This window comes from Diceros bicornis, chromosome X, assembly GCF_020826845.1.
Source record: "Diceros bicornis minor isolate mBicDic1 chromosome X, mDicBic1.mat.cur, whole genome shotgun sequence".
In the NCBI taxonomy this organism is placed as follows: domain Eukaryota; kingdom Metazoa; phylum Chordata; class Mammalia; order Perissodactyla; family Rhinocerotidae; genus Diceros; species Diceros bicornis.
Window position 1 is genome coordinate 118,271,567 of NC_080781.1, and position 27,714 is coordinate 118,299,280.

At 35.0% G+C, this 27,714-nt stretch overlaps 1 protein-coding gene across 9 annotated transcripts in view; it reads right to left on the minus strand.

Annotated features, from left to right (window-relative positions):
• Positions 1-27,714, minus strand: part of SMARCA1 (SWI/SNF related, matrix associated, actin dependent regulator of chromatin, subfamily a, member 1) — a 68,213-nt gene that overhangs the window by 12,840 nt on the left and 27,659 nt on the right. For all 9 annotated transcript variants that reach the window (XM_058536685.1, XM_058536682.1, XM_058536684.1 and 6 more), the window contains 9 exons: positions 26,340-26,472; positions 25,434-25,582; positions 22,849-22,968; positions 16,280-16,390; positions 15,906-16,019; positions 5,700-5,822; positions 3,040-3,172; positions 630-748; positions 302-514 (listed from right to left, as the gene is read on the minus strand). In XM_058536685.1, coding sequence (XP_058392668.1) covers positions 302-514; positions 630-748; positions 3,040-3,172; positions 5,700-5,822; positions 15,906-16,019; positions 16,280-16,390; positions 22,849-22,968; positions 25,434-25,582; positions 26,340-26,472 — 1,215 coding nt within the window. The remainder of the gene's footprint in view (positions 1-301; positions 515-629; positions 749-3,039; positions 3,173-5,699; positions 5,823-15,905; positions 16,020-16,279; positions 16,391-22,848; positions 22,969-25,433; positions 25,583-26,339; positions 26,473-27,714) is intronic.

Genomic DNA, 27,714 nt, shown 5'->3' on the forward strand with positions numbered 1-27,714 from the left:
TGCAACTTACTTTCAAATGGTTCAGAAATATAGATATTATATTTACGAATATAAAATACAGATATGTATTTCTGAATGGAGATATGTTTCTGTATTTCTTAATATAAAATATAGATGCTATATGTATTTATAGATTCTATGTATATATGTATGTATAAGTTTATATACACATATAAGGGTGGAGGGAGAAAGCCAATGTGGCAAAATGTTAACCATTAGAGAATCTAAGTGAAGGATATATAATATTTAAAATTTTTTAAAATAAAAAGTTGGAGGAAATAAGTAAGAAAGGAATACATACCATGGCAGTTCTAGACTTGATAAACCAGTCAAATCTAAACTGAGGAGCATTCCGTACACACTGTCTTAATTCTTCATACACATTTTCTCTATCAAAGCCCATTTTGTGTAACATACAAATCAAGAATCTATCTTCTTCCTCAGTATAGTTCTTTCCTTTGCTGGTTCCATACTGAATACGTAACTGATGAAATGGAGCCTTGTATCTTGCAATCTGTGGATTTAAACAAAATAGTGCTTTTAACTAAATGTGCAATAATAAGTCAAAGCTAATCACCATATGAATTAAAACAATCTAATCATAATTTGACAATTATGTAATATAGTACTTTGGCATCCAGGGCTTTCTTGATACTGATCCTTCGTTGAATTCTTGCTTCTCCGCGTTCAATCTGAGCCATAATTTTCTCAATGTCCTGTAATTCATTGCAACGTTCCCAAAATACAGCTGAAAAACAGAGTTATTACTTCACAATACTATCATCTTAAGCAAATGAATCCAAGGAACTGCAGAATAAAGAATTAACGGGAAAAGATACAGTGAACTTACATTGTTTAAAATTAAGATTCAGATTCATATGTACATATATATATATATGTTCAATTATTAAGTACCCCTAACTTTTCACTAAAAAGCAAGACCTCAACAAGGTTTCAGGTTAGCAATTTTTCTTTCATGAAATATTTATGCAATTTTTAATTATCCATCCGAAATGACTAGGATTTCAAAAATTTAAAGCTATGCTTTTATTCAAACATGATATAAAAGGGACCAAATATATAAAGTGAAATAGGAGAGAGGGTGGCCATATAAACTTAGAGAATATAGCTTCCCAGCAAGCAAAAAAAAAGGACGAAACTGTTATCAACAGGTCATTCAAACGTCCTACAAAGCAGCAACTTCTACTGAAACTGCTACTTCGCTTTTGCAACCACTCACTAATCTTACAATATTTCCAATGATCCATAGCTTTTTTTTAAAGTTACTTGGAATAGCCTTTTCTCAAAAAAAAAAAAAGAAAGAAACACCAAGTCACCCAAATTTTATACATGTGTTAAATAATCTGGCTACATTAATGTGTCACATCTTATGACAAGTCATACTCTGCATTTTTAAATTTTTCATTTTTAGAGCCTATCAAGAAAGGGATGTTAGCACTCTGATTTTTATAAGCACCAGTGTTCATTTACTCATTCTCTCCCTTATTCATTCAACACATATTTAAATACCTGCTATGTATAAGATACTCATAAACAGCCAATTGTACACATTTCTTTTTTAATTGCAACCAACTAGATAGATCCATTCCAATTTCCCCACCCTCTGACATGGCCCCAATTAAGCTGTCCTGAGCTATTCATGCTACCAGGCCTGGTGTCAAATTTTAAGGAACATCTGACATGATATCTTTTTGAATCACTTGTTTTCTTGCAACTTCACACACACACTGATGCTATTTTGAAAAAAAATTCTACTTCAATAAATCTCTCTACACATATCCTTTTATACTCTTTTCATTCAACTTTTGCTGCTAAAATTCTACTCTCTCATCTATTTTTCCCCTGTCTAAGCCCCCAAATGCCCTGAACTTATGTGATAAAGCTTAACAGTAATAGTAATGTTATGCTGGTATCAAGGAAAAGAAAGTTCATAAACTTGATATTATATTACACGAAATAAAAACTCAATATAATCAACCTCTAAAGTCCCTGATAATCACCAGAAGACGCTTTTGGATTTCCAAAATAAAAAAAGTATCTATTCTCTAATTAAACCTGGATTTCTTCAAGCAGTACCACTATAGATAAATTAAAAGCTGCTCCTAGCCTGTATTAATCTTTGGAATATTTATTAGTATTGTAATGTTTCCTCTCTACTATTTTTCATTGCAAAAACACAGAATTTCAATTGTTAAGCTAAATCGACTTTGAGAGGCTAGCATAGAAAACTAAAGCTACTTTGTTACATTGTTCCCACGGGAAAAAATGCTCTGGATTCTGAACAGCTGATATTCATAATAAATTTGAGAGTTCAACCTACTTGGAAGTTGGAAACTTCCTATTCTTACATATAGAAAACTTGCCAAACATAATTACCTATTTTTAATAAGATTTCTTTTCAGAAGACTGAGGTTGGATCTGATGTGACATGGGACTTAGTATTAACTCCATATGCTTCAGCAGCTAATCTAGTGCTGGTCAAGACCAAAGACACAGCTGAGTAAGAGAGGGAGATGATTCTAGGACCAATCAACAGATCTATTCAAGCAGTCTTTTTAGGTCTATTCCAGCTTGCCTTGAGTTATTGGAATCCACATGAACCCTGGGGGTATTTGAGGATCTAAAAGGGCGTGACGGGAATTTTCTACTTCAAGGACAACCTAGAAAGACACTAATTGAATCCGCTGAACCTGAAGTCTCAGATTTGACTTTCCCAGAAGAGGACCAAATTCCAGAGGTGGGAAAGTGGGAAACTTATTTTGTCACTGCTCATCCAATAGCCACCCTTGTTTCATCAGGCTTTACCTGGCTCTATTAGCTACATACTAGGGACAACAGCAGTCAGTTTGTTTTGATAAATCCTATAATCTTTTTGTAGAAATACAATTATATTTTATACTTTCATCTACACTTTATCCATAAAAGTTTAAAAGATCTCTGAACAATGGTACAATTAAATTGAAACTAAAGAAATGAATGAAGTTACATTAAACACCATGTTTGAAGTTAAATACAAACCTGAATACTCCATGACCTCTTCGGGGGATTTGCCCTCCACCTCTCGAGCTATATTATCAATGTCATCTCTTCCATACTTTTCATTAGCTTTAATAAACTGGTTAAAATCTCGCTTAGTCCAGTTTGTGAATCCCTGTGAACAAAAAATTAAGCATCATCAATAGAGGTTAAATTAACAAATCCATTTATTGTTCTATTTACTTCTATACAATGATACTTTAGAAAAGGTTTAAAGGACTTAAAACATTCCTCCTTATAAAATCCCAGGTTTTTTATGTTGGAATCAAAAGTTGAGTGAGCGTTATTATAAAAATGCTTTTCTATCATGAAGAGGAGGTACTTCTCTCCAAGTCTTAAAAAGGGATTTATAGTACCAAGATATTGTTTTTAATTCCATATTTTATACCTGCCTACTACATTAAAATATTAATGCATAAAAATAAAAATGCTAATATAAATGCTGAAGTCCTGATATTCCAGTACTTCAAAGGTTTTTTTTCACAGATCTGTTCCCATATAAATTAAGAGAGGAATGTGGATGCATTAAAACTAAAAAAATGGAGGGGAAAAAAAGGAGAATGCAGAAAAAATTTTGTAGCTCTTTATATCATTCCAAACTACTGTGAATAAATAATTTCTGTTCAAAATTGTATTCAGAAATAGAATTTCTATAAACAGAATGTATTGGGCTCACTCAATTTCTTTACTAAAAGACAGAACACTTTAACCAATCGGTGTTTTAAATCTCTTTGGTATTATTAGCATGTTTGTGAAGTCACAAGACCAAGAATTTGTTTTCCCCTCCTCATGTCCCAACCCACATATACGTGATACCCTCAACAGTGCAAAACTCTATCCCTAGCCTTTAGTTAATAAAGGTTTCAGATGATCCTACATTTTGTTCCTTTGTATTGCCATGATTTTTTAAAAAATTAATTATTTTTGGCAGCAGAGAAAGATGATTAAAGATGAATTCAACTACAAGGAGGAGCAAAAAAACTGATTTTACTTCTAATTACAAACTAATGCAATTTCTCAGTTGAGACTGTATGTTCACAATATATTGTACATTCACAATATACTGAAAGCCAAGTAGCATTCTAAGACCATAACTTTATTTTTGTGTTTGGGAAATAAATTTTGAAAATAAAACATGAATATTTAAATGTTTTATTTTATTCTGTGGTAAGTCTTAGTATTCAGCCAACTACAATTATATTTTCAAACTAAATTTTATGACTTCTAGGCATTGGCTCAACGACTTATGAATGTAATTTGTAAAAATTCATTCAATAAAATTACATAATATAACAAAGAAAAGACCTATATAATAAATAAGATATAAATATAAAAACTATCTTTCAATAATTAATGTGGAAAACTTCCTAGCACTGTGCCTTGCATAGCGTTCAGAAGAATTTGTTGAACAAATAAATCTCGCTGGCAACTTTCTATACTACAGTAGTATCATACAGTACAAATTTTGTTTATTATTTTGCAAGGGTCTTTTATGCTGTAACTTTTTTAATCTTCTACAGATTATTTTGGAAGTATGACACTCATAAAATTCATTAAAGCAACCATGACCAGAAAGCACTAATATTTTGTTCAAATGGAAATGCTCCCTATTTAATAACTATTAGCTTTTAATTATACAATGATCATCTTAAAAAGTTTCAGAAATTTCTCATCATTTTATTAAAATTCTTTCCAAGAAAGCATAAAAGGCATTTTGAGACTTATGAGATTATTCCATAAATAAAAGATTAGTAGAGTATAATTTCAGAGGATAGTTCACATGACTCAATAAGAATATGCTAGTAGGTCTAGCCCTGTGGCTTAGAGGTTAAGTGCACGCACTCCGCTACTGGCGGCCTGGGTTCAGATCCTGGGTGCGCACTGACGCACCGCTTGTCTGGCCATGTTGAGGCAGCATCCCACATATAGCAACTAGAAGGATGTGAAACTATGACATACAACTATCTTTGGGGAAAAAAAGAGAAAAAAAAAAAAAAACGGAGGAGGATTGGCAATAGATGTTAGCTCAGGGCTGGTCTTCCTTAGCAAAAAGAGGAGGATTGGCATGGATGTTAGCTCAGGGCTGATCTTCCTCACAAAAAAAAAAAAAGAATATGCTAGTAATTCTGGTCTATCAGGATTCATATGTGGATTAACTAACCTTGTTATAATTGATAAAATACATGTCTTCTTTCTAATAACTGACACATATTTTGCATTTATGTATTTTCTAGTATAGTCATGCATCACTTAACAACGGGGATACATTCTGAGAAACGCGTCATTAGGCAATTTTGTCGTTGTGCAAACATTCGAGTATACTTACACAAACCTAGATGGTATAGCCTACTACATACCTAGGCTATATGGTACTAATCTTATGGGACCACCGTCATATATGTGGTCAATTGCTGACCAAATGTCATTATGTGGCGCATGACTATATTTCCAAAAGGGTGTATTCTATGAAACAGATAAAAAATAGGGATATTTCGTCTAAACGTATACAAAATTGCCCTGAGCTTTGCTGGTGTGTCCAATTAGGGTACTGGGACCACACAACAAAAAGTAAGCGATCTATATTTTCTTTTCTTTTTCCTATTGGTTGACTAGAAATATTTGAGGCACTTAAAATATTTTACTTGTGTGAGAAGTTTTTCCTTTTCTTCAGTCTCTTCTGGTGTAAGAGGTTCAGCTCCATCAATCTTTTTTTGCTCCTCTCTTTGAGCCACAGCTGGATTTGGGATATCAGGATTCCTTGGGACCTATAAATCAAGAGATGAGTTATGAGTAAACTGTTCAGAAAAATTAATTAAGGGTGTATATACATGTATCAATCTTTAGAATTATTTCAACAGTAAACAATATAGAGTCATACTAGAATGACACATGATCCTCTCACCTTCCTACTACCTTGATATTAGTAAAATAAAAACCATTCTTAAATGCGCTACATGATAGTTTAGAGTTAAAACCCATTGCTAAATTCCACATTACATTCTATATTTACTTATACTGTGGGACAAAATGTATCCTTGTGATATTGTAATACATGCTAATAACAGTAATATCATTATCCCCAACCCCAACATTATACAATAAAATCTCAAGACCAGAAGAAACAAAAAGTTTGGCAGTACAAAAAGAGCCCATATTCACCCGCAATATAGACCAGGGCAGAGAAATGGCATTGCATTTGAAGATTGCATCCAACGCTCAGATCAGTTCAATGTGCAAAAAGAAAGGAGTGCTTTTATTGCCTGCCAGGGTATGGAAAGGGAGAGCATTTTCACACAAAACGCAAAGTCTGGAAGAAGTGATAGGACGAAGAAGAAGAAAAAAAAATAGAGAATATATGTAAGAGGAAAGGGGTAGCAGAGCACACAAGCAGGGACCCGCTATGCTGGGACCCGCAGTCAAGAGAAAAAGACTACAGTAGCAGTGACCAATAGAAATTATAGTGTTTGGGGTACAGAGCTGCAAATACACTGACAACTGAGAAGAAGAGAGTCAAGTTCAAAAGACTGAGGACAGAAGCTTAGCTCTCCAAGGAGGCAAACAGTCAGCCAGTAACCTGTATCTCAAAACTGGAGCCACAGGGGCCTCAGTGCATCACAATGAACACAGACAACCAGTACAGTTCAGCAGTATGGAGCAGCATTCATTGTATGGAGTGACAAACTAAGTCACTCAGCCCAAAGCCTCACACCACTTCTATGTGCATCTGCAGTGATGATGCAGCACACGGATTTAAGAGGGCAGGTACATAACACGTGTAGTACATTTTATAGCACTCCATTAAACATGAAAAGAATAGGGTTAACAGTAAGCCTTCCATTGTTTGAAATGCACACCTATCATAAATGACTCATTCTCTATGAGTATCAGATAGTCATTATTTTACTACAATGTAATTATAATACATACTAGAGTACATTTTTTAAATTTTTATACATATTTCATAGTGTTTGAAACTATATCATGTAACTTAAATATTTTTAAAAACTATTATATCAAGCAGTTGTTTAAATATAAAACCTACTAACTAGGCACTAAAAAAATACTGAAAAAACAGATTCATGTGTAATCATCAGTACCAAACAATCAAATTATAAGTATTGACTAAGCATCTATTATGTCTGTAGCACTATGACAGGTATTCATTGGAATATAAAAGAAGTAGTGGACATGGTCCTTGCCCAAAAGGTGCTCACAACCTAGTTGTAGAATTTTGAGCTGTACCTTAAGAACTCTAAGGATTAGGGAGATGGAGAGGAGGGAAAGAATATTCTAGGCTGGAGCAATATGAGCAAATCATGAAGGCAAAAATGTACAGGAAGGAGCACATAGGGTTTATGATGACAAAGGATAAGACACAAGGCCAAGTGGAGACAGGTTAGAGGGCCTTTTGAAACTATACAGTAGGCAACAGCAAGCCACTGGAGATTTTTGAACACAGGAGTAAAGTGTCAAAACACAGTGTTTTCACCTTTAAGCCTTGTGCTGAATGGACTGAAGTGGGGAAGTGACTAGAAGTGAGAGAACCAGCTAAACTGTCATTATCTAGAAATGAGGTATGATCACCCGGACTAGAATGGTGGCAAATGGAAATGGAAAAGAAGGCGTAAATTAAAAATGAAATGTAGTCCAGTGATAAGCATGATTAAAAATACCTTTTTTCAATAGCTAAATTCAATTTTTAAATTACAGGCACACCTGCAATTCCATACCTAAGTATTTACCCAAAGAAATGAAATATATCTATACAAAGACTTTTTACAAGAATGTTCACAGCAGCTTTACTCAAAATAGCCAAAAACCAGAAAACAGGACAGAAGTCCATCAACAAGAGAATGGATAAGCAAATTGTGGTATATCCTTACAATGGAATAATATTCATCAATAAAAAAAGGAATGAACCACTGATAATGGGACAAGGTGGATGAATCTCAAAAACAGTGTGCTACGTGAAAGAAGCCTTACACATAATGTATGATTTCATTTATGTGAAATTCTAGAACAAAAAGAACCTAATCTGTGGAGGAAAATAATATCAGAACAGTGGTTGTCTCTAGGCAGTGGGTATGGGGATTGACTGGGGAGAAGTACTTTCTGGGGTGACAGTAATGTTCTATATCTTTACAGGGGTTCCAGTTATACAGGCATATGCATTTGTTAAAATACATCAAATGATACAGTTAAGATTACACATTTCACTGTAATTAAATTTTACCTAAAAAAGAATCAAATAAATATTGAACTCTGGCTAATGACATGCATGTTGAAGTGTTTCTGGGTGAAATATACTTATGACAGCAACAGTAAAATGCATAAAAAAAATAACATACTTATCCATTTGGTAGAAAGCTGGAGAAATGGACAAATATAGGTGATAAAGCAAATAAGATGTAAATTGGAGAATATATGTGGTGTGTATATGGGTGTTCACTGTACAAATATTTCAACATTTTTTTATGTTTGAAAATTTTTCATAATAAAATGTTTGAAAAAAATTACGGACATAGCTTTAAAAGTTTAATAGATTCCTTAAATTGCTGGTATGTGAAATTACTTTGGCATCAAATTTTAATTGAGAAAAACTTGTTTAATCTTAAGATATTTCTCTATCAAATACCTTCAATATTTCTATGTCCAACCATATTTTAACAAAATGAAATATTTCATAAACATCTAATTTTATGACAGAAAATGGATAATATACCCACACAAAATAAACTCTTTAATCCTATGCAGATAATCCCAATACTAAAAATTTCCCCCTTGAACTTTAACAAAAGCAAAATCAGAATATTACATCATACCATTAGATTTTCGGATTCAACGCAGACTACTTCCTCCACATCCACTGGTCATATTTTTAACACAGCAAAACTTTAGAATGCCTTCATTAATGTCACATTTACTATTTTAATTCTAGAAATTACTCAAATATATATGTACTACTGAAATTGTTCTGGGGCGCCACGAACCGCGCCCAAGACAGCAAACTTAATTGATAAATGTTGTGTGTGTTCTGACTGCTCCTCTTACCAGCCGTTCCTCTGTCTCTCTCTCTCTCCTTGGACCTCCCTATTCTCTGAGATGCAATAATATTAAAATTAGGCCAATTAATAACCCTACAATGGCCTCTAACTGTTGAAGTGAAAGAAAGAGTCGTATGTCTCTCACTTTAAATCAAAAGCTAGAAATGACTAAGCTTAGTGAGGAAGGCATGTTGAAACTCAAGACAGGTCAAAACCTAGGCCTCTTGCACCTCTAGGCCTCTTAGCCAAGTTGTGAATGCAAAGGAAAAGTTCTTGAAGGAAATTAAAAGTGCTACTCCAGTGAACACACGAATGACAAGAGAGTGAAATAGCCTTGTTGCTGATAGGGAGAAAGTTTTAGTGGTCTGGATAGATCAAATCAGCCACGACATTCCCTTAAGCCAAAGCCTAACCCAGAGCAAGGCCCTAGCTCTCTTCAATTCTATAAAGGCTGAGAGAGGTGAGGAAGCTGCAGAAAAAAAGTTTGAAGCTAGCAGAGGTTGGCTCATGAGGTTTAAGGAAAGAAGATGTCTCCATGACATGAAAGTGCAAGGTGAAGCAGCAAGTGCTGATGTAGAAGCTGCAGCAAGTTATCCAGAAGATCTAGCTAAGATAATACATGAAGGTGGCTACACTAAACAACAGATTTTCAATGTAGACAAAACAGCCTTATATCGGAAGAAGATGCTGTCTAGGACTTTCACAGCTAGAGAGGAGAAGTCAATGCCTGGCTTCAAAGGATAGGCTGACTCTCTTGTTAGAGGCTAATGCAGCTGGTGACTTTAAGTTGAAGCCAATGCTCATTTACCATTCCAAAAATCCTAGGGCCCTTAAGAATTATGCTAAATCTACTCTGCCTGTGCTCTATAAATGGAACAACAAAGCCTGGAAGACAGCACATCTGTTTACAACACGGTTTACTGAATATTTTAAACCCACTGTTAAGACCTACTACTCAGAAAAAGAGATTCCTTTCAAAATATTACTGCTCATTGACAATGCACCTGGTCACCCAAGAGCTCTAATGGAGATGTACAAGATTAATGTTGTTTTCATGCTTGCTAACACAACATCCATTCTGCAGCTCATGGATCAAGCAGTCATTTCATCTTTCAAGTCTTATTATTTAAGAAATGCATTTCACAAGGCTAGAGCTGCCATAGATAGTGAATCCTCTGATGGATCTGGGCAACGTAAATTGAAAACTTTCTGGAAACAATTCACCTTTCTAGATGCCATTAAGAAAATTCATGATTCATGGGAAGAGGTCAAAATATCAACATTAACAGGAGTTTGGAAGAAGTTGATTCTAACCCTCATGGATGATTTTGAGGGGTTCAACATTCCAGTGGAGGAAATAACTGCAGATGTGGTGGAAATAGCAAGAGAACTAGAATTAGAAGTGGAGCCTGAAGATGTGACTCAATTGCTGCAATCTCATGATCAAACTTTATGGGATGAGGAGGTGCTTCTTATGGATGAGCAAAGAAAGTCGTTTCTTGAGATGGAATCTACTCCTGGTAAAGATGCTGTGAAGATTGTTGGAATGACAACAAAGGATTTAGGATATTAACATAAACTTAGTTGATAAAGCAGGGTTTGAGAGGACTGACTCCAAGTTTGAAAGTTTTACTGTGGGTAAAATGCTACCAAATAGCATCGCATGCTACAGAGAAACAGTTCGTGAAACAAAGAGTCAATCGATGCAGCAAACTTCACTATTGTCTTATTTTAAGAAACTGCCACAGCCCCCCCGAACCTTCAGTGACCACCACCCTGACCAGTCAGCAGCCATCAACATCAAGGCAAGACCCTCCTCCAGCAAAAAGATGACAACTCACTGAAGGCTCAGATGATGGTTAGCATTTTTTAGCAATTTTTTATTTATTTTTTAATTAAGGTACATACATTCTTTTTTTGGACATAATGCCCTTGCACACTTAACAGACTATATAGTATAGTATAAACATAACTTTTATATGCACTGGGAAACCAAAAAATTCATATGACTCGCTTTATTGCGGTGGTCTGGAACTGAACCCTCAGTATCTCCGAGGTATGCCTTTGTAAAAATTAAGTAGAGAAATTATAGACCAATAGTACTAAGCAGATACCTAAAACTTATCTCAAGTACTCATACTGTCTGTCTTAGTGATGGCCTCCAGCAACACTTAATATGGTCACAATATACAAGAAGTTATCTTTCAAAAGGAAACATCTCAATTATTATTTGGATTTCTAGTCAGACCCTAGGTAATTTGTGATTAAGAGCTGTGTTCCATGAGAACGTGAAAAACTTTTTGGTCTTGCTTCTTCAAAGGAGTTTTAGTAAGCATATCACAGAAACATGGAATACTGAAGGCAATGTGACCACACACAAAATGAAAGTAGTAACGTGAAATCAGCTCACCGTATTTTAGTTCTACCACTGCAAAACAGGGGGCCCACAACAGCACATTATGAAAAGTCACAAAGATTATGGAACTTCCTCCATTTGTCAAATGTTTATATTCATCCCTAAAGACATTTTTTATTGAGGATAAATGTTAGAATGTTCTACAGCTTTCTTCAGATTCAAATATGGCAAAACTCTTTCACTCCAGGTCTTAGACTCAATGGAATTTCTAAATACTCTGGGTTTTTTTTAATTCTGCAATTGAAATTTCAATTAAGTCATCCTCTTCCAATGTAAAGATTTTAGTGAACAAGTGATTAAATACATTAAGTAACTCCCTTAAGTTACAAGAGCAACGAAGCTTCTGAATATGTCTAACTTGCAACAAGGTCAAAGCTTAGACAGTGGAGAGAATTGGCACATAATGCACTGCTATCCACCAAGTGGTCAGGGCAAAACAAACAAATATTTCAGCCTCAAATAAAGCAAACCTCTTTAACCACAGATCTTATTATCAGCAATATTGCTGTGACCTTGTGCTGAGTGTGGGGGGAAAACAAAATAGAAAGTAAAAATGCAAATAAGCAGGCCCTCAGGAAAAATGCCTTTACCGATTGCTTCAAAACCATTGAGCCCCTCACAAGCCCCACCCCAAATCACTACAGGATAAGACTACGGGGGTTCAAAATGGACAAAACGATACTGCGTGCCACAGTTCCCCCAGCTATAGACAACACTTCTCTCCCTTGGGCTAACAATCATTTAAGCAGAAAGAGGGGAATGAGTCCCTTTTTGAGACTCCTAGCTGCATAGAGAATACCAGGTAACTTCACTACAGCAGTTCCGTTCATCTCAGAATAAACTATTGCTCTGTTCCCTTTGTGGCTCTGGTGAGTTTTCTGGAGGTATGGGGGAAAAGAATCAATCCAGATATCCTTAAGAAGATACATCTAGCAGTTAACAATATCACATCATCCTTAAAAGAAAGCTTTTGCAGATGATTAACATGCCATGCTCATCTGTCTATACTCTGAACTCAAACATGAAACGCACCCAATTGAAGCACTCATCCTAGCTCGGGTCTGTAGGTCCTGGTAAAAAATGGAAAAGACAAGGTTCAGAAAGAACCAACATCCAGAATGTATTCTTGTTTGTTTTGTAAATCTTCCGCTAAATATGCATATGGAGGATCAAGGCAAGTCTTTAGACAATACAGAGGCAATCCAGGATGCAGCTGAAGAGAGCACAAGGCTAGGAGTATAGTGGTAGGGGAGTGACTCTCCTTCCACCACCACCACCACCACCACCACACTCCAACCTATCACCATCTTCTCTCATCTTGACACTTCAACAGCCTCCTGCCTGGTTTCCCTGAATAAACTCACCATTCTCTGGGTCGCAGCCAGAGTGATCGTTTAAAAATGTAAATCTGATCATACCCTACCACATAAGTTGTTTGACCTTAAGCAAATTACTCAACCTCTCTATTATGCCTCAGTTTCCCCATTTGTATAACTGGAATGTAGTTCCAGAGCTGTTGTGAGGATAATGAGCTAATCTTTTAAAAGAACTTAGAACAGTAAGCAACACAAGTAAATACTAAATCAGTATCTGCTACTATTATTTCACACTCACCCACCACTCTGCTTAAAAACATCTAAATGGTTTTCCTTCGCTCTAAAGCTAAAGTTCAACCTAATTAATATGACCTATAATTAATGTTCAGTGCTCCAGATGATCCAACTCTACCTGCTCACCAGCTTCATCTCAAGTTGCTCTCCTCCTCGCCACTCTTAGCAACACTGGCCTTCCTTCAGTTTCTTAAGGGGCAATCCTCCTTCCTACTGCAACACCTTAGTACCTGTGGTTCCCTCGCCTGAGCTCTTCTCTCCCACACTTTACTTGGCTAATTCCTGTGCATCTCTCTGACCTCAGCTTAAATGACACTTCCTTATGGACCACCTCTCTGATCTCCCAGTCCACATTAGATACCCATGTTATGCTTCCTTGTAGCACCCTTTATAAGTACTGAAAACAAATAACATCATTACTCTGTGGTATCAGCTTAATGTCTGTTCCTCCATTAGAATGTAAGTTCCATGTGCTGAGGGACCTTGTCTGTCTTATTCACCGCTTTATCCTCAGTGCTTGGCATAGGACCTGACACAGAGGAGTACTCAACAAATATGTATTAAATGGAAAAAAAAAAGCCCTCCTTTTGCTCATTCTCACTCTCCTGTCATTTCTTTCTGGAAGGTGAGAAACAGAAAATAGTAAGGTGCCATAACATGAATTCCATGCCATCTTCCTTCTCCACATTGATCCCTTTCCTCTCTACTTACACCTTCCTGCTTCCTACCACCCTTCGCAGCTGTCCCTTCATTCCTCTCTCTTCTAAGGTTTCCTCTCTCCTCCATCTCCTTCCAGTTGGCCATCACCCAACCAGTCACTGTAAGACCTCACCCTCAACCACAAACTGCCTATAATGAAAGGCATTGTTTACACTAAAATCAGAGCTGTGGTGAGAATGTGGTGAGCACTGTATTATTGCAGAGAACAGAATTTCAGGATCTCCAAAGAAGGAGCATACACAGTTACATCAGCAGAGATGATTTTTTTATTGCTGCTACTTGACTACCACTTGGCTCACCTCCCAAACAACATGTCACACCACTGTAAACAAAGTCCTTATTTAGGGCTGCTGAAAGAAGCGGGGTTATGTCACATGCAGAAATAGCCCAGAACGTCTGAGCAGAAAAAGCATAGCATATGAACACTGAGAACTCGGGTTTGAGACCAGCACCCTCAGCAACTCTGTTAGCTATGTGATCTTGAATAGTCATTTAATCTCTCTGAACTTGGGTTTCCTGATTTATCATATGGAGGTGATAATAACACCTATCTCTCAGATTTGTTAGGAATCAAATGAAGTATGTGGTAAAGCATTTTGTAAATTATAAAATACTATACATAGATATTTGGTTGATTTACTAACTGAGGTCTAACATTTCAACTAATTCTCCTTTCAAGTCTCACTAATAACAGTCAATACAAGTAACAGAATATAATGATCTAAACCTAAAATTATTATAATCCTTAGTGGGACAATATATATATTTGTTTACTTCATGAAATTTTATTAACTATTAATTTTACTATTTTTATTTTACATTTTTAACCTATAACTTGCCTGTTTCTTCTGGCATATCGCCATTTTCACCTTCTTTGAAACTGGTTTTCAAAGATACTGATAATGTTCAATCATGGTTACTTTACTCTTCTACAACTTCCTAAGAAGGATTTTATCCAGTCCTGTTGATTTAAATACATTCAAATTTAATCATATTTCCCTAACCAGATTATAACTAACCACTTATATTCACCTTAAGTTTCTTATTCCTATTTATATCTATTTAAACTTTGATACACAAATAGCAAGCAAAGTTTTTTTGCTGTTTCAAACGGCAATGCTCCCACTCTGCACAAATAATAGAAACATTATAGAGATCCACTCTAGTTCCAAAAGATAAACAAACTAACTAAATATCTTACACACATGGAGCTTTTCTAGGCATATTACAGCTACTAATCAAAATAATTGGTAATAGTTCCACTGGTGATAAAGGTTCACAAAATAAACTTTAAAACACAGCTTCCAATTCATAAAAAGAAAACTTCATACAAATAATGTTAATATTTTCATAATTTTGTTTATACTGTTTATTACTATACCTTTGGTCGTCCCTTTTCTTCCACTAGGAAGTCAATTTCAACATACAGAAATAACCTAGTACATCTAATCTCTCAATGTGATAGCTGTAGTGTGACAAACATTAAATTTCACTAACTTAAAATGCGTCCCTGTCTACCTATATAAATAAGAATTTCGAATTCCAAAAGATCATTTTAAAATGACATAATTCTTTATCATGTTTATCATTATCTTTAACACCTATGTGACCACTATCTACTAACCAGCAACAGGACTTTCATCAACCTATGAGCAATAAACACAAAAATACTATTTCTTAGCCATATTAAGGAAAATGATCAAAAACTTCCTATCATTTATCATATATTCACTTCTAATTAAACACATACCTGTTGTTCTTTCTACATATTCTCTGACCACTCAAACACTAGCACTATTAAAATAATATGTTATTACTATTTTTAAATATTGGATAATTCTCCATTAATTCCATTTAGTAATGATTCTACTGGTGATTCAGTAGTTTGATGCCTTACTTCTAGTTAAACCTCCTCTTTGGTGTTAAAAACACCACTATTTTGGTTTACTCTTATGTTCTCTCACATTAAAATGGAATATCTTCTAGTCCAGCTTAATAGATTATATTAGCTTAAAAGATTATATTGTACTAAACTAAAAAAATTGAAAATTTTTATACCTTATAGCCTATTGTCTTCCGATAATAAAGAATTTCCTTTTCCAGAAGCTCAAATAAACGTGGTGGGAAAAACTGAAAATCCTGAACATTTGGCTGCTTTGGAGGTCGTGGAGCCTGTGGGGGAAAAATACATTACATATATGTTTTCAATACACAAAGTAAACATATTTATCTTGTACTATTTCTTTTATATATAGAAAAACAAATACAATGGAATCCATTTATATGGCTGGGCCATATCAAGGACTTTTCTGTATTGTTGTTATACTTTAAGGACTATGATTTTGTACTAATATGAGTAAATCTGTATCCCAGACCGTGTTACAAGAGAATCCTGCTGTAAGACAGAAAACCTGGCCTCATTACTGTTTTACCTTTGGAACCTTTGGCTCGCTGACACGTAAAGCCTCTCTAAAGTAGGCATCCACTGCATAGTTTGCTTTGCGTTCTCGTTTAGGAGGTTCAATCCATTCCACCATACCAAGCTATACACAACACACAAGAACAAGGAGTTTAATTACTCCAAACTGTTTTATGAAAATCTAGCACATCAAGGCCACAGAAGCATGAGAAAACCAAAGCCATAAAAAAGAATCAAAATTTGCTTTACAAGTCACAATTACACATCCAAAGCTCCAAAACCTTGTTATTATATACCAAATTTAGGTGCAAGGATGGTTTTCTTTCTTTTTGTTTTTTGAAAGTAGGTTTAAATCTTAGTTCTTCCTTAGTAATTGAGAATAATTTGCACAATCTGGTTAGTATTTTATGTCAAAATAAATAAACAAACAGTATCTAATATAGAAGGAAGACTAACATAATTCTGGTAACAGTGGTTAATTGTATGAATTAGAAAACAGCTGAAAGGGGTAAATTATGTATATCAACATGACAAGCACATATCCTTTCAAATCAAGAGAAATTTTTTAATGAGATCTCTCAGTAAGGTAGCTATGGGAAAAGTCAGTGGAATCAGAAAGACCTGAATTTGTTTGGGTTTTGGGGGTGTTTTGCTTCTTTATTTTATTTCATTTTACTTTTTTATTGAAGTATAATTGGCATACAATACTATATTAGTTTCAGGTGTACAACATAGTGATTTGATATTTTTATACATTTTAAAATCATCAGCAAGCTAAGTCTGGTTACCACCTGTCACCATACAATGTAATTACAATATCATTGACTACATGCCCTATGCTGTACATTACATTCCCATGACTTATTCAGAAAGACCTGAATTTGAAGCCAGGTTCTGCCACTTCACCAGTTGTATAACTTTGGAGAAATTATTTTCTCCATCTGTAAAATGGGAATAATACCTATCTTGAGGATTAAACATGACCATATACATGAAAGCATTAGGTAAACTGCCAATAGTTAAATGTAAGTTATTAATAAACATCCAAAGTGGGGTGAACAATGATTTGGTAGCCTTACAAAACTTTACCCCAATATCAGCTAGAAAATACAATTTAAAAGTCAATAGACAGGGCCGGCGCCATGGCTTAGCGGTTAAGTGCGCACGCTCCGCTGCTGACGGCCCGGGTTCGGATCCCGCGCACGCACCGATGCACTGCTTCTCTGGCCATGCTGAGGCCGCATCCCACATACAGCAACTAGAAGGATGTGCAAGTATGACATACAACTATCTACTGGGGCTTTGGGGAAAAAAAGGAGGAGAATTGGCAATAGATGTTAGCTCAGAGCCAGTCTTCCTCAGCAAAAACAAGAGGAGGATTGGCATGGATGTTAGCTCAGGGCTGATCTTCCTCACAAAAAAAAAAAAGTCAATAGACAAAACTGACAGTACAAAGTTCTGGAGTCTGTAGAAATGGTTCTTCTAGTTCAGATATTTTTCTTGATTTCACAGTGCCTAGCCTAGTGCTTTTACACAAACGAGGCCATTAATCTACAATTAATAGTGTTACTCTGATCTTATCTAAGGGTTGAGTTCCAACTTTTTTATCACATTTTAAGAGTGGATGATAAACTAAGATGACTAGGATTGGTAGAGATTACAAACTCTCACAGTGTCTAGAGAAGTAAAGACTAAAGACAAACATAATGGTGGCATCCACATATGTAAAAGTCTATCAAATAGAAAAGAACACAGTTCTTTGTTGATCCGTAAGATTAAAACCAATGTGGAAAGTCAAAGGAAAGTGGGTTGCTACTCAATATAATTTAACAAATATGTCTTAAGTACCTATTGCATTATTTGCAAGTCAGTGTCAAGGATACAAAGAAGAATAAAATAATCTCTTCCATCAAGGAGTTTATAAGTTCAATCAGTTGTCTGAGAACTAGAGAATAAAAAACAGTGAAATGATCCTGAAAGGAGTAAGATTCCCAATGTGACCACATTCAAACAGAGGCTGAATCACTGTCCTAAATACTATAGATGGGATTTCTTTTTTTTTTTCCAGCAACTTTATTGAGATCATAATGGTTTATAACATTGCATAATTTCGGGTGCACATTATTGTTTATCAATTTCTGAGTAGACTTCATCGTGGTCACCCCAAGTAGTCTAATTATTGTCCATCACCATACATATGATGGGATTTCTTAATTATAAAAAACGTTAGACTAAATGACCTTTAAGGTCTCTTTTTTAACTCTAAGAGTCTATGAGATATGCATAATATAATGTTTGTTTATGTAAAATGAGAAATACCCAGAGCAGTGAAATGAGTTTTGTTTTGTTTTTTTCCCCCTCAGATGGATTAATGTGAGATGATAGTAATGGAAAAGATATTTTATAAATAACCAATATTTTATTTGTCTCAATTGGGGTGAAAATCAATAATAACTTAAATTAACTTTCTAAAAGTAATGTATTTGGCCATTTAACCTACACTTGTTTGAAGGTCTAGGTATTCAAATTTGAAATAAGTGTTAAAGGCCAATTCCTGAATTTTCAAAAGGAGAATAAATCATGCTGAATTAGTTTGTTTTAGACAAGAATACACTAATACAAACTTATTCAGGTTACTTTATTCAGGATCAATGTCAGTCATTAAATTTAGCAAGTATGGTTGTAAAGTAATGCAACTAGTTCAACAAATCATATATGAAAATCTACCTCATTGTGTAATTCCCATGATTTATGTATAAACAACATTCTTGCTGGTTTTCAATTCTCTTCAAAGGATAATATGAACCTATTTTAAGAACCTATCTAGAAAATATGAAAAGACAGAAATAAAATATAAATAAAATATAATCTCAACTCAGAATATTCAGAAAAAATTCTGATTTGGTCAGACATTCAATTATAAAAATATAAATAATAATTATTAGTATTAAAATTTCTCTATATCTGTGAATCATTATTTTGCTAGAATTAGAAGCACAAGAAAACCTGTTATATTAGAAATAGACAAGTATTTTATTAAGTCTAATTTTCTTCTAAGAACATAGATAAGAAGCTTGACTGATATTTAGACTCTTCACTGTTGAATATTTTTCCACTTTATAAAACACTTTTAATACCAATAAGCCTGCAGGAATAATTGTAAAATTAATAAAATTCGTATCACATAATGAGATCTAAACAGCATATTAGGAAGGCAATTTCCATCCTGTGCATGCAGGCCATCACCTCCATCTCATCAGAATAAAATATAAGAAATCTGAATTAAGGTTACAGATAAAAGAACCAGATAGATTTAAGTCAAGACACTAAAAACTACCAGAAATAATGATAGCAACAAAGCATTATCAGCATACTAGTTGCAATGCGAACTAAAATGGCTCACCTCTCATTTTTCAGTAAAATCGATGACCAAGAATAAGCTTTTTTTTTTTTGTGAGGAAGATTAGCCCTGAGCTAACATCCATTGCCAATCCTCCTCTTTTTGCTGAGGAAGACTGGCCCTGGGCTAACATCCGTGCCCATCTTCCTCTACTTTATATAAGACGCCACCACAGCATGGCTTGACAAGCAGTGTGTTGATCCGGCCCGGGATCCAAACCCTCGAACCCCGGGCCACCAAAGCAGAGCGCCACCGGGCTGGCCCCAGAATAAGCTTTTTTTATTTTAATAAAATTCACTTCTGTCAGTTAAAATACATAACAGCTTTACGGAACAATTTGAGCAACAAAATAAATAATGATAGAAAAATATAATAATTCAAAAGAAAAACAAATATCCATGAGTCCATGCTGATATAAATGAATAACTGAGTATATAAACAAATGGGGAGAAGGCACAACTCTTCCTTACAGAAAGATCTCAATTAATAAATGTAGATGGAATGAAGGAAATACAAAATTATCATTAGGTAAACACCACATTAATTACTGTTGCAGGCAAACTCCACCAATAGATACTAAAATCAGTTGGTAAAAGTTTGAGGAGTATCTCCCCCAAGGTATTTATCAATTACAAAGGGAAAAATGGTAACCCTATAGTGGAGAAACCCAGCAGACACTACCTCAACTAAATGATCAAGGTTAACATCCCCAGTAATACAACATGGTAATATCATACATTGCCTGGTATGATGTACTAGAAGGACATAACATCCCTTCCATGGCATTTTTGCCAAAAATGCATAATCTCAATCAAATCACAAGAAAACATCAGACAAACTCCAAGTGACAGACAAGCTACAAAATAAATGACCAGTACTCTTCAAAAGTGTCAAGGTCATGAAAGACTGAGAACTATCACAGATTAGAAGAGACTAAGGAAACACAACAACAAAAATGCAATGTGGCTCAACAGAATGAGAAGACAAGCCACAGACTGGGAGAAAACATTTGCAGAAGACATATCTGATAAAGGACTGTTAATTCAAAATATGCAAAAAAACCTTAGAACTCAACAATAAGAAAACAACCAATCTGATTAAAAAATTGGCAAAAGACCTGAACAGATACCTCCACAAAGAAGATATGTAGATGGAAAATAAGCAAATGAAAAGATGCTCATCACACGTCATCAGTGAAATGCAAATGAAAACAACAACATACCACTACACACCTATTAGAATGGCAAAAATCCAGAACACTGACAAAACCAAGTGCTGGCAATAACGTGCAGCAATAGGAACCCTCATTCATTGCTCATGGGAAAGAAAAATAGTATGGCCACTTTGGAAGACAGGTTGGCAGTTTCTTATAAAACTAAACATACACTTACCATACGATCCAGTAATTGTGCTCTTTGGTATTTACCCAAAGGAGTTGAAAATCTATGTCCCCATAAAAACCTGCACATGAATGTTTATGGAAGCTTTATTTATAATTGCCAAAACTTAGAAGCAACCAAGATATCTTTCAGTAGGTGAATAGATACATAAACTGTGGCACATCCAGACAATGAAATATTATTCAGCACTAAAAAGAAATGAACTATCAAGCCATTAAAAGACATGAAGGAAACTTAAATGCATATTACTAAGTGGAAGAAGCCAATCTGTAAAGGCTACATGCTATATGATTCCAACTATATGATATTCTGGAAAGGGCAAAACTATGGAGACAGTAAAAAGATCAGTGGTTGCCAGGGGTTGAGGGGAGGGAGGGATGAATAGGCAAAGCACAGAGGATTTTTAAAGCAGTGAAACTATTCTTTTGTGTGTGCGTGTGAGGAAGATCAGCCCTGAGCTAACATCTGCCAATCCTCCTCTTTTTTTGCTGAGGAAGACTGGCCCCGGGCTAACATCCATGCCCATCTTCCTCCACTTTATATGGGACGCCGCCATAGCATGGCTTGACAAGCGGTGCGTCGGTGCGTGCCCAGGATCCGAACCGGCAAACCCCGGGCTGCTGCAGCTGAGCGAGCGCACTTAACCGCTTGCGCCACCGAGCCAGCCTGAAACTATTCTTTATGATACTATAATGATGGATACAAGTCATTATACATTTATCCAAACCCATACAACACCAAGAGTAAACCCTAACATAAACGACGGAGTTTAGATGATGATGATGTGTCAACGTAGGTTCGATTGTAACAAATGTACCACTCCGGTGTGGGATGTTATTAGTGGAGGAGGCTGTGTTTGCGTGGGGGCAGTAGGAATAAGGGAACTCCATATTTTCTGCTCGATTTTGCTGTGAACCTAAAATTGCCCTTAAAAATTAAACTCTGTTTTTAAAAATCGCAATGTGGGATCCCAGATAGTATCCCCTGGAACAGGAAAAGGACATTAGGGGAAAAACGTGTTAACTTCCTGGATTTGATAACTATACTATGATTACGTAAGTTGTTAACATTAGGGGAAGCTGAGTCAAGGATATATGTGAACTCTGTACTGTTTTTTGCAATAAAGTCTAAAGTCATATCAAAACAAAAAGTTTTAAAAATTACAGCCATAATTTCAGTTTAAACAAACAAAATAACTAAAACTCTCATTTCTTCATAGGACTCTTGTTGTCCATGCAGTATATTACAAGGCATTATTTTATAAATGAGACCACCTATAACAAAGTCCTTCTGGCATTTAAGTAACTACATGTTAATAATAATATTATTAGTAATGTAGTTAATAGTAAGTGCTATGCATTGTTCTAGTTACTTTATGAGTATTAACTCATTTAACCCTCAGAATCACTCTATGATCTAATTACTATAACTTCCATTTGATAGGTGAAAAAACTGAGTATCGAAAGTCACTTAATTAGTGATAAAGTTAGGATTTCAGCTTCAGAATCCATGAACTCAACCAAAATCCTATACTGCTTCTCAAAAACAAAAGGGGTAGTAGTAGCAGCAACAGCAGCAAAAACAATGATGATGATGATGGTAATAACAGTAATAATAAACCAGCAAAATTCATTAAAGATAGCCCTTGCATGAGATCTTTTGACCTACAGCAAATTTCACTCTACAGTAGGGTATTGTAATAGGTAAGTGCCAGTGTTTTTTATAATTGCTATGGGGAGAAATGCTAATTTGAGAGTTTAATGGTTGAGGGTAAAAAGTTACCTTCTGTTTCTCTCTATAATCTTCTCCTTCAAACTTGTACAAACTTTGTTCAGTGTCCATTCTAAAATTTCTCAGAGAAGACTCTCCCATTTTCTGCAAGCGTTCATTCATCTCTGCAGTCTAAAGGTGAATGCATTGAAATTAGAAAATTATCACTGAATTATTTATAAAAATCTGTGGATTCTCTATAAAAGTCTGGTTTTCACATGAAATATACAATCTGTTAACTTACAAGGTAAGAATACAACACTAATATCAAATTTGAATATAAATTTAACTTGTTCCAAGTATTTTAAATACTTAAATGGTTCTACCAAAATATTCTCACTTAACCTTTCTTTAAAAATTTTTATCACTGAAGATGTAGCCATATTATAATTTCTATTGCATAATTTAATGGGACAAATAGCTAATGCTAAAATAAAGGCAAACTTAGATTAAGCAACACATTTTGCATACTAATATGAAACAGTAACACAAGATTGCTCAAAATTCAAGATATGACCTCAGATACATGAAAAGGTGCTCAATATCACTAAATTATCAGGGAAATGCAAATCAAAACCACAATGAGATATCACTTCACACCTGTTAGAATGGCTATTCTCAAAAAGAAAAGAAATAACAAATGTTGGTGACGATGTGAAGAAAAGGGAACCTTGTATGTAAATTCTCACTATATAGCAACTACGGAAAATGTATGGAGGTTCCTCAAAAAATTAAAAATAGAACTACCATATGATCCAGCAATTCCACTTCTGGGTATTTATCTGAAGGAAACAAAGACACTAACCCAAAAAGATATCTGCACCCAAAGGTTCATTATAGCATTATTTACAATAGCCAAGACATGGAAAGAACCTAAGTGTCCATCAGTGGATGAATGGACAAATGAAATGTGGTGTATATGTACACAATGGAATATTATTCAGCCATAAAATAGAAACCCTGCCATTTTCAACAACATGAATGGACCTTAGGGTATTGTCTAAGTGAAATATGTCAGACAGTGAAAGACAAATACCATACAATCTCACTGATATATGGAATCTAAAAAAAAAAAAACTGAACTCATAGATACAGAGAATAGATTGGTGGTTGCCAGAGGTGGGGGATTGGGGGTTCAGTTATAAAATAAATAAGTCCTGGGAATGTAATGCAAAAAAATTATATAGATATAGATATAGATAGATAGATAGATAGATAGATAGATAGATAGATAGATAGATCTCAGAACAAAAAATGGTCTGAAAAGTAAATTCAACCAATTTACAGGAAATATAGTAAATAAATGAACATGGTAAAATACACCATGGGGATGGAATCAGCAAAATCCAGACCATGAGCAACTCAAAAGGCAAACAACCCAGTTTCTTCACCAGATAAACTACAAGGGAAATAATACATAAATGGAGGGAGAACTAACAAATCAAAAAAGATACAGATGACATATCAACTAATGGCAATGTGTGGACCTTAAGTGCTTTCTGATTCAAAAAAAAAAGAAAACTGTTTCCAAAAAAAAGGTATAGCTACTTATGAGACAACTGGAAGTTTGAACACTAACTGGATACTTGATGTTATTAAAGAATTATTGGGGTTTTTGAGATGGGACAATGCTATAATGATTATGTTTTTTGTTGTTGTTTTTTTTGTGTGAGGAAGATCAGCCCTGAGCTAGCATCCACGCCAATCCTCCTCTTTTTGCCGAGGAAGACTGGCCCTGGGCTAACATCTGTGCCCACCTTCCTCCACTTTATGTGGGACGCGACCACATCACGGCCTGAACAAGCAGTGCATCGGTGCGCGCCCGGGATCCAAACCCAGGCCGCCAGCAGCAGAGCGTGCACACTTAACCGCTACGCCACAGGGCCGGCCCCATAATGATTATGTTTTTAAAAAGAGTTCTTATATTTTAGAAACACATAGTGAAATATTTACAGCTGAAATGATATGTCTGAAATTTGCTTCAAAATAATCCAAAAGGAGGGAAGATGAATTGGGGGTATGAATGAGGCAGGACTAGTTGATGGTTGTTGCAAATGGGTGGTAAGTACATGGGGGTTCATTACACTAGTCTATCTACTTTTGCTTATGTTTGAAATTACCCATAATAGTTTGTGAAAAAAGGTAAATTCAACACAAAATTGCAATATTCTGAAACAGCTTATTATACTTAAACTTCAATATTTCATGAAATGTTCATAAAAGATCTTCAGTTAACACAATGTATCAACAGACAATTTCTAATCCAGTGGAAAAAAAGTCATAAACATGCGGTTCTGATACACGTAATTAAACACAAAATTTATTTGGCTTTTAAGTAAATACCAACATTATTTTCAATAAACATGAGGTATAAGGTCACTCAATTTAAACTCTGGTTCTTAGTCTTTCTCATCAAAAATTAAACTAAAAAAAACTAAATTACCCCTGGATATAAATCTACAAATTCTTAGACCATGAGTCATTTGAAACATGCAGTTTGAAACATGCATTTGAAATAACACACATACAATAAGCATGCTGAAGTATGTTGATTTTAAAGCAATCCATCATGAAAGCAAAATGCCATTGTAACTAACCTTCTTTTCCCCTCTTTCCAGAAGAGTTGTAATGTCTTCATCTGTCAGCTCACTTTCTTTAGAAGCAAAAACATGTGTGGCCCCATGACGTATCATTTGCAACATTTCCTCTTTTGCTAGCTTATTAGACTGTTGGTCAATGAGTCTTCCTAATAATAAAAATAAAATTTGTATATTCAATTATATTCCAGAGAAGCTATCAGTGCACTTTCTTTAGAAGCAAAAACATGTGTGGCCCCATGACGTATCATTTGCAACATTTCCTCTTTTGCTAGCTTGTTAGCCTGTTGGTCAATGAGTCTTCCTAATAATAAAAATAAAAGTTCTATATTCAATTATATTTCAGAGAAAGCATAGCATAGTATTTCTAATCAGACACTACTACATTTAACCATAAGTAAAGCTTTATAAGATACAGAAAATTAGTGAGCTTTAAAGTTATTTTTTCAATGAACAATTCTACAAGTTTTTCTTCTACCATACCTTCTACTTCAATATGAATTTCCTTCTGTAAAATTCAGTTAAAACTCAAAAAGACAGAAACATTTTTTCATGTTGAAACTTCATTTTTCAGATCCAATTTCTCTGTATGGAAAGGTGCCCTCTAATAACATGCTTTAAAAATTTTTAAACGACATTTTATCTGCTAAATAATATCAGGTACTTCAAAAGACATGCCATTGACATTCAACTATAAGTTAGTGATGTTCAACTTTCTATTCCATATATTGAATGCAAGGCTTTAAATTAGGAACATCTAAATTAACATTTTTTTAACTAACTTTTTTCTCTCGCTAAGTTTGCAAATTTTTTTGGTCAACTTTCATTAAAAGTAATCTCCTTTGAAGAAAATTGCACGTATTTTTGCAAAAAAACCCATCTAATTAAGTTTATACATATAAATACCTTGTTGTATAACAATTGAGTCGAGTCTCAGTTTAATCTCAGCTCTTTCTACAATCCTTTCTTCAACAGTGTTGTCAGTGATGAGACGGAACACACGTACTGGCTTCTTCTGACCAATACGATGTGCTCGATCCTAGTAGAAAGAATCCTAATATAAGATATTGGGTATTCTGGATAAAATGTATAATATAGCCACCATATGCTATAAAATTCTGAAAATAAAATTAGTTCCTGATATCTCTAGACTTGCCACTTTTGAAAGGAGGATGATGAATATTAGGAATATCTAGAGATCCTTAGGAACAAAGAAATCTGCAAACATTCTACCATACCATTAATAGAAAACTTCCAGAAAGACAACAGGCAAAGCTCCTTTAAGATGAGAGCTAGATGGAACTGAACACTTCTGGGTTAAATTACTAAATAACTTTAAGCCACTAAATACAAACATCTTCCACACTAGCAAGGAGTTTTGGAAGTGATGGGCAAAGTAGTTAACAAGGATTGCTATGGTGGCAAGAGTCAGCTTTATCTCATCATGAAGCAGGTCTTTCTGCTTATTGAGGCAATTCAGGGATCTGTAGCAGAGGGTCATAAAAATTAATGGAATATTAATATCCTTACTATATAGTGGTCTAGAATTGGTCCTATTGTTTATAGCTGATAGAGGTGACAGATGGCAAGTTCTGATAATATAAAAACAGCTTGGGGAGTGTTTTTAAAAAACAGAAGCTGCTAGAGCAAATAGGTGAAGGGAGGAGCGTAGTTGAGAAAAAAAAATCAAAGAAACGGGGTTCAAAACAGCCCTTGTACTAAATATAAAAACACTAGAGCCCAGTAACAGTTTTAACACAGCATATCGAAAAAGAACACAACACCCCTACACATTGAAATTTCAAAATCAAATCAGTAAATCATGGAGCTGGCCCGGAGGCATAGTGGTTAAATTCACACGCTCTGCTTCAGTGGCCTGGGGTTTGCAGGTTTGGATCCCGGGCATGGACCTACACACCGCTCATCAAGCCATGCTGTGGTGGCATCCCACATAGAAAATAGAGAAAGATGGGCACACATGTTAGCTCAGAGGCCAATCTTCCTCAGCAAAAAGAGGAAGATTGGCAATGGATGTTAGCTCAGGGCCAGTCTTCCTCACCATAAAAAAAAAAAGGTCAGTAAATCGTGACACATCAGCTATACTCCAACACTTTTAAGGAAATGAAGTGTTATCATCAACAGATTTTCCAGTTCAGTAACACTGTTACTTACTGGGGCTTACTCCTACTTAGTCATATCAAACAAGGAGTTTGGTACTCTGCTAAAGTAATAATAATTATGCCAAAGCATGTTGATTTAAAAATGTCCCAATGGTCAATAT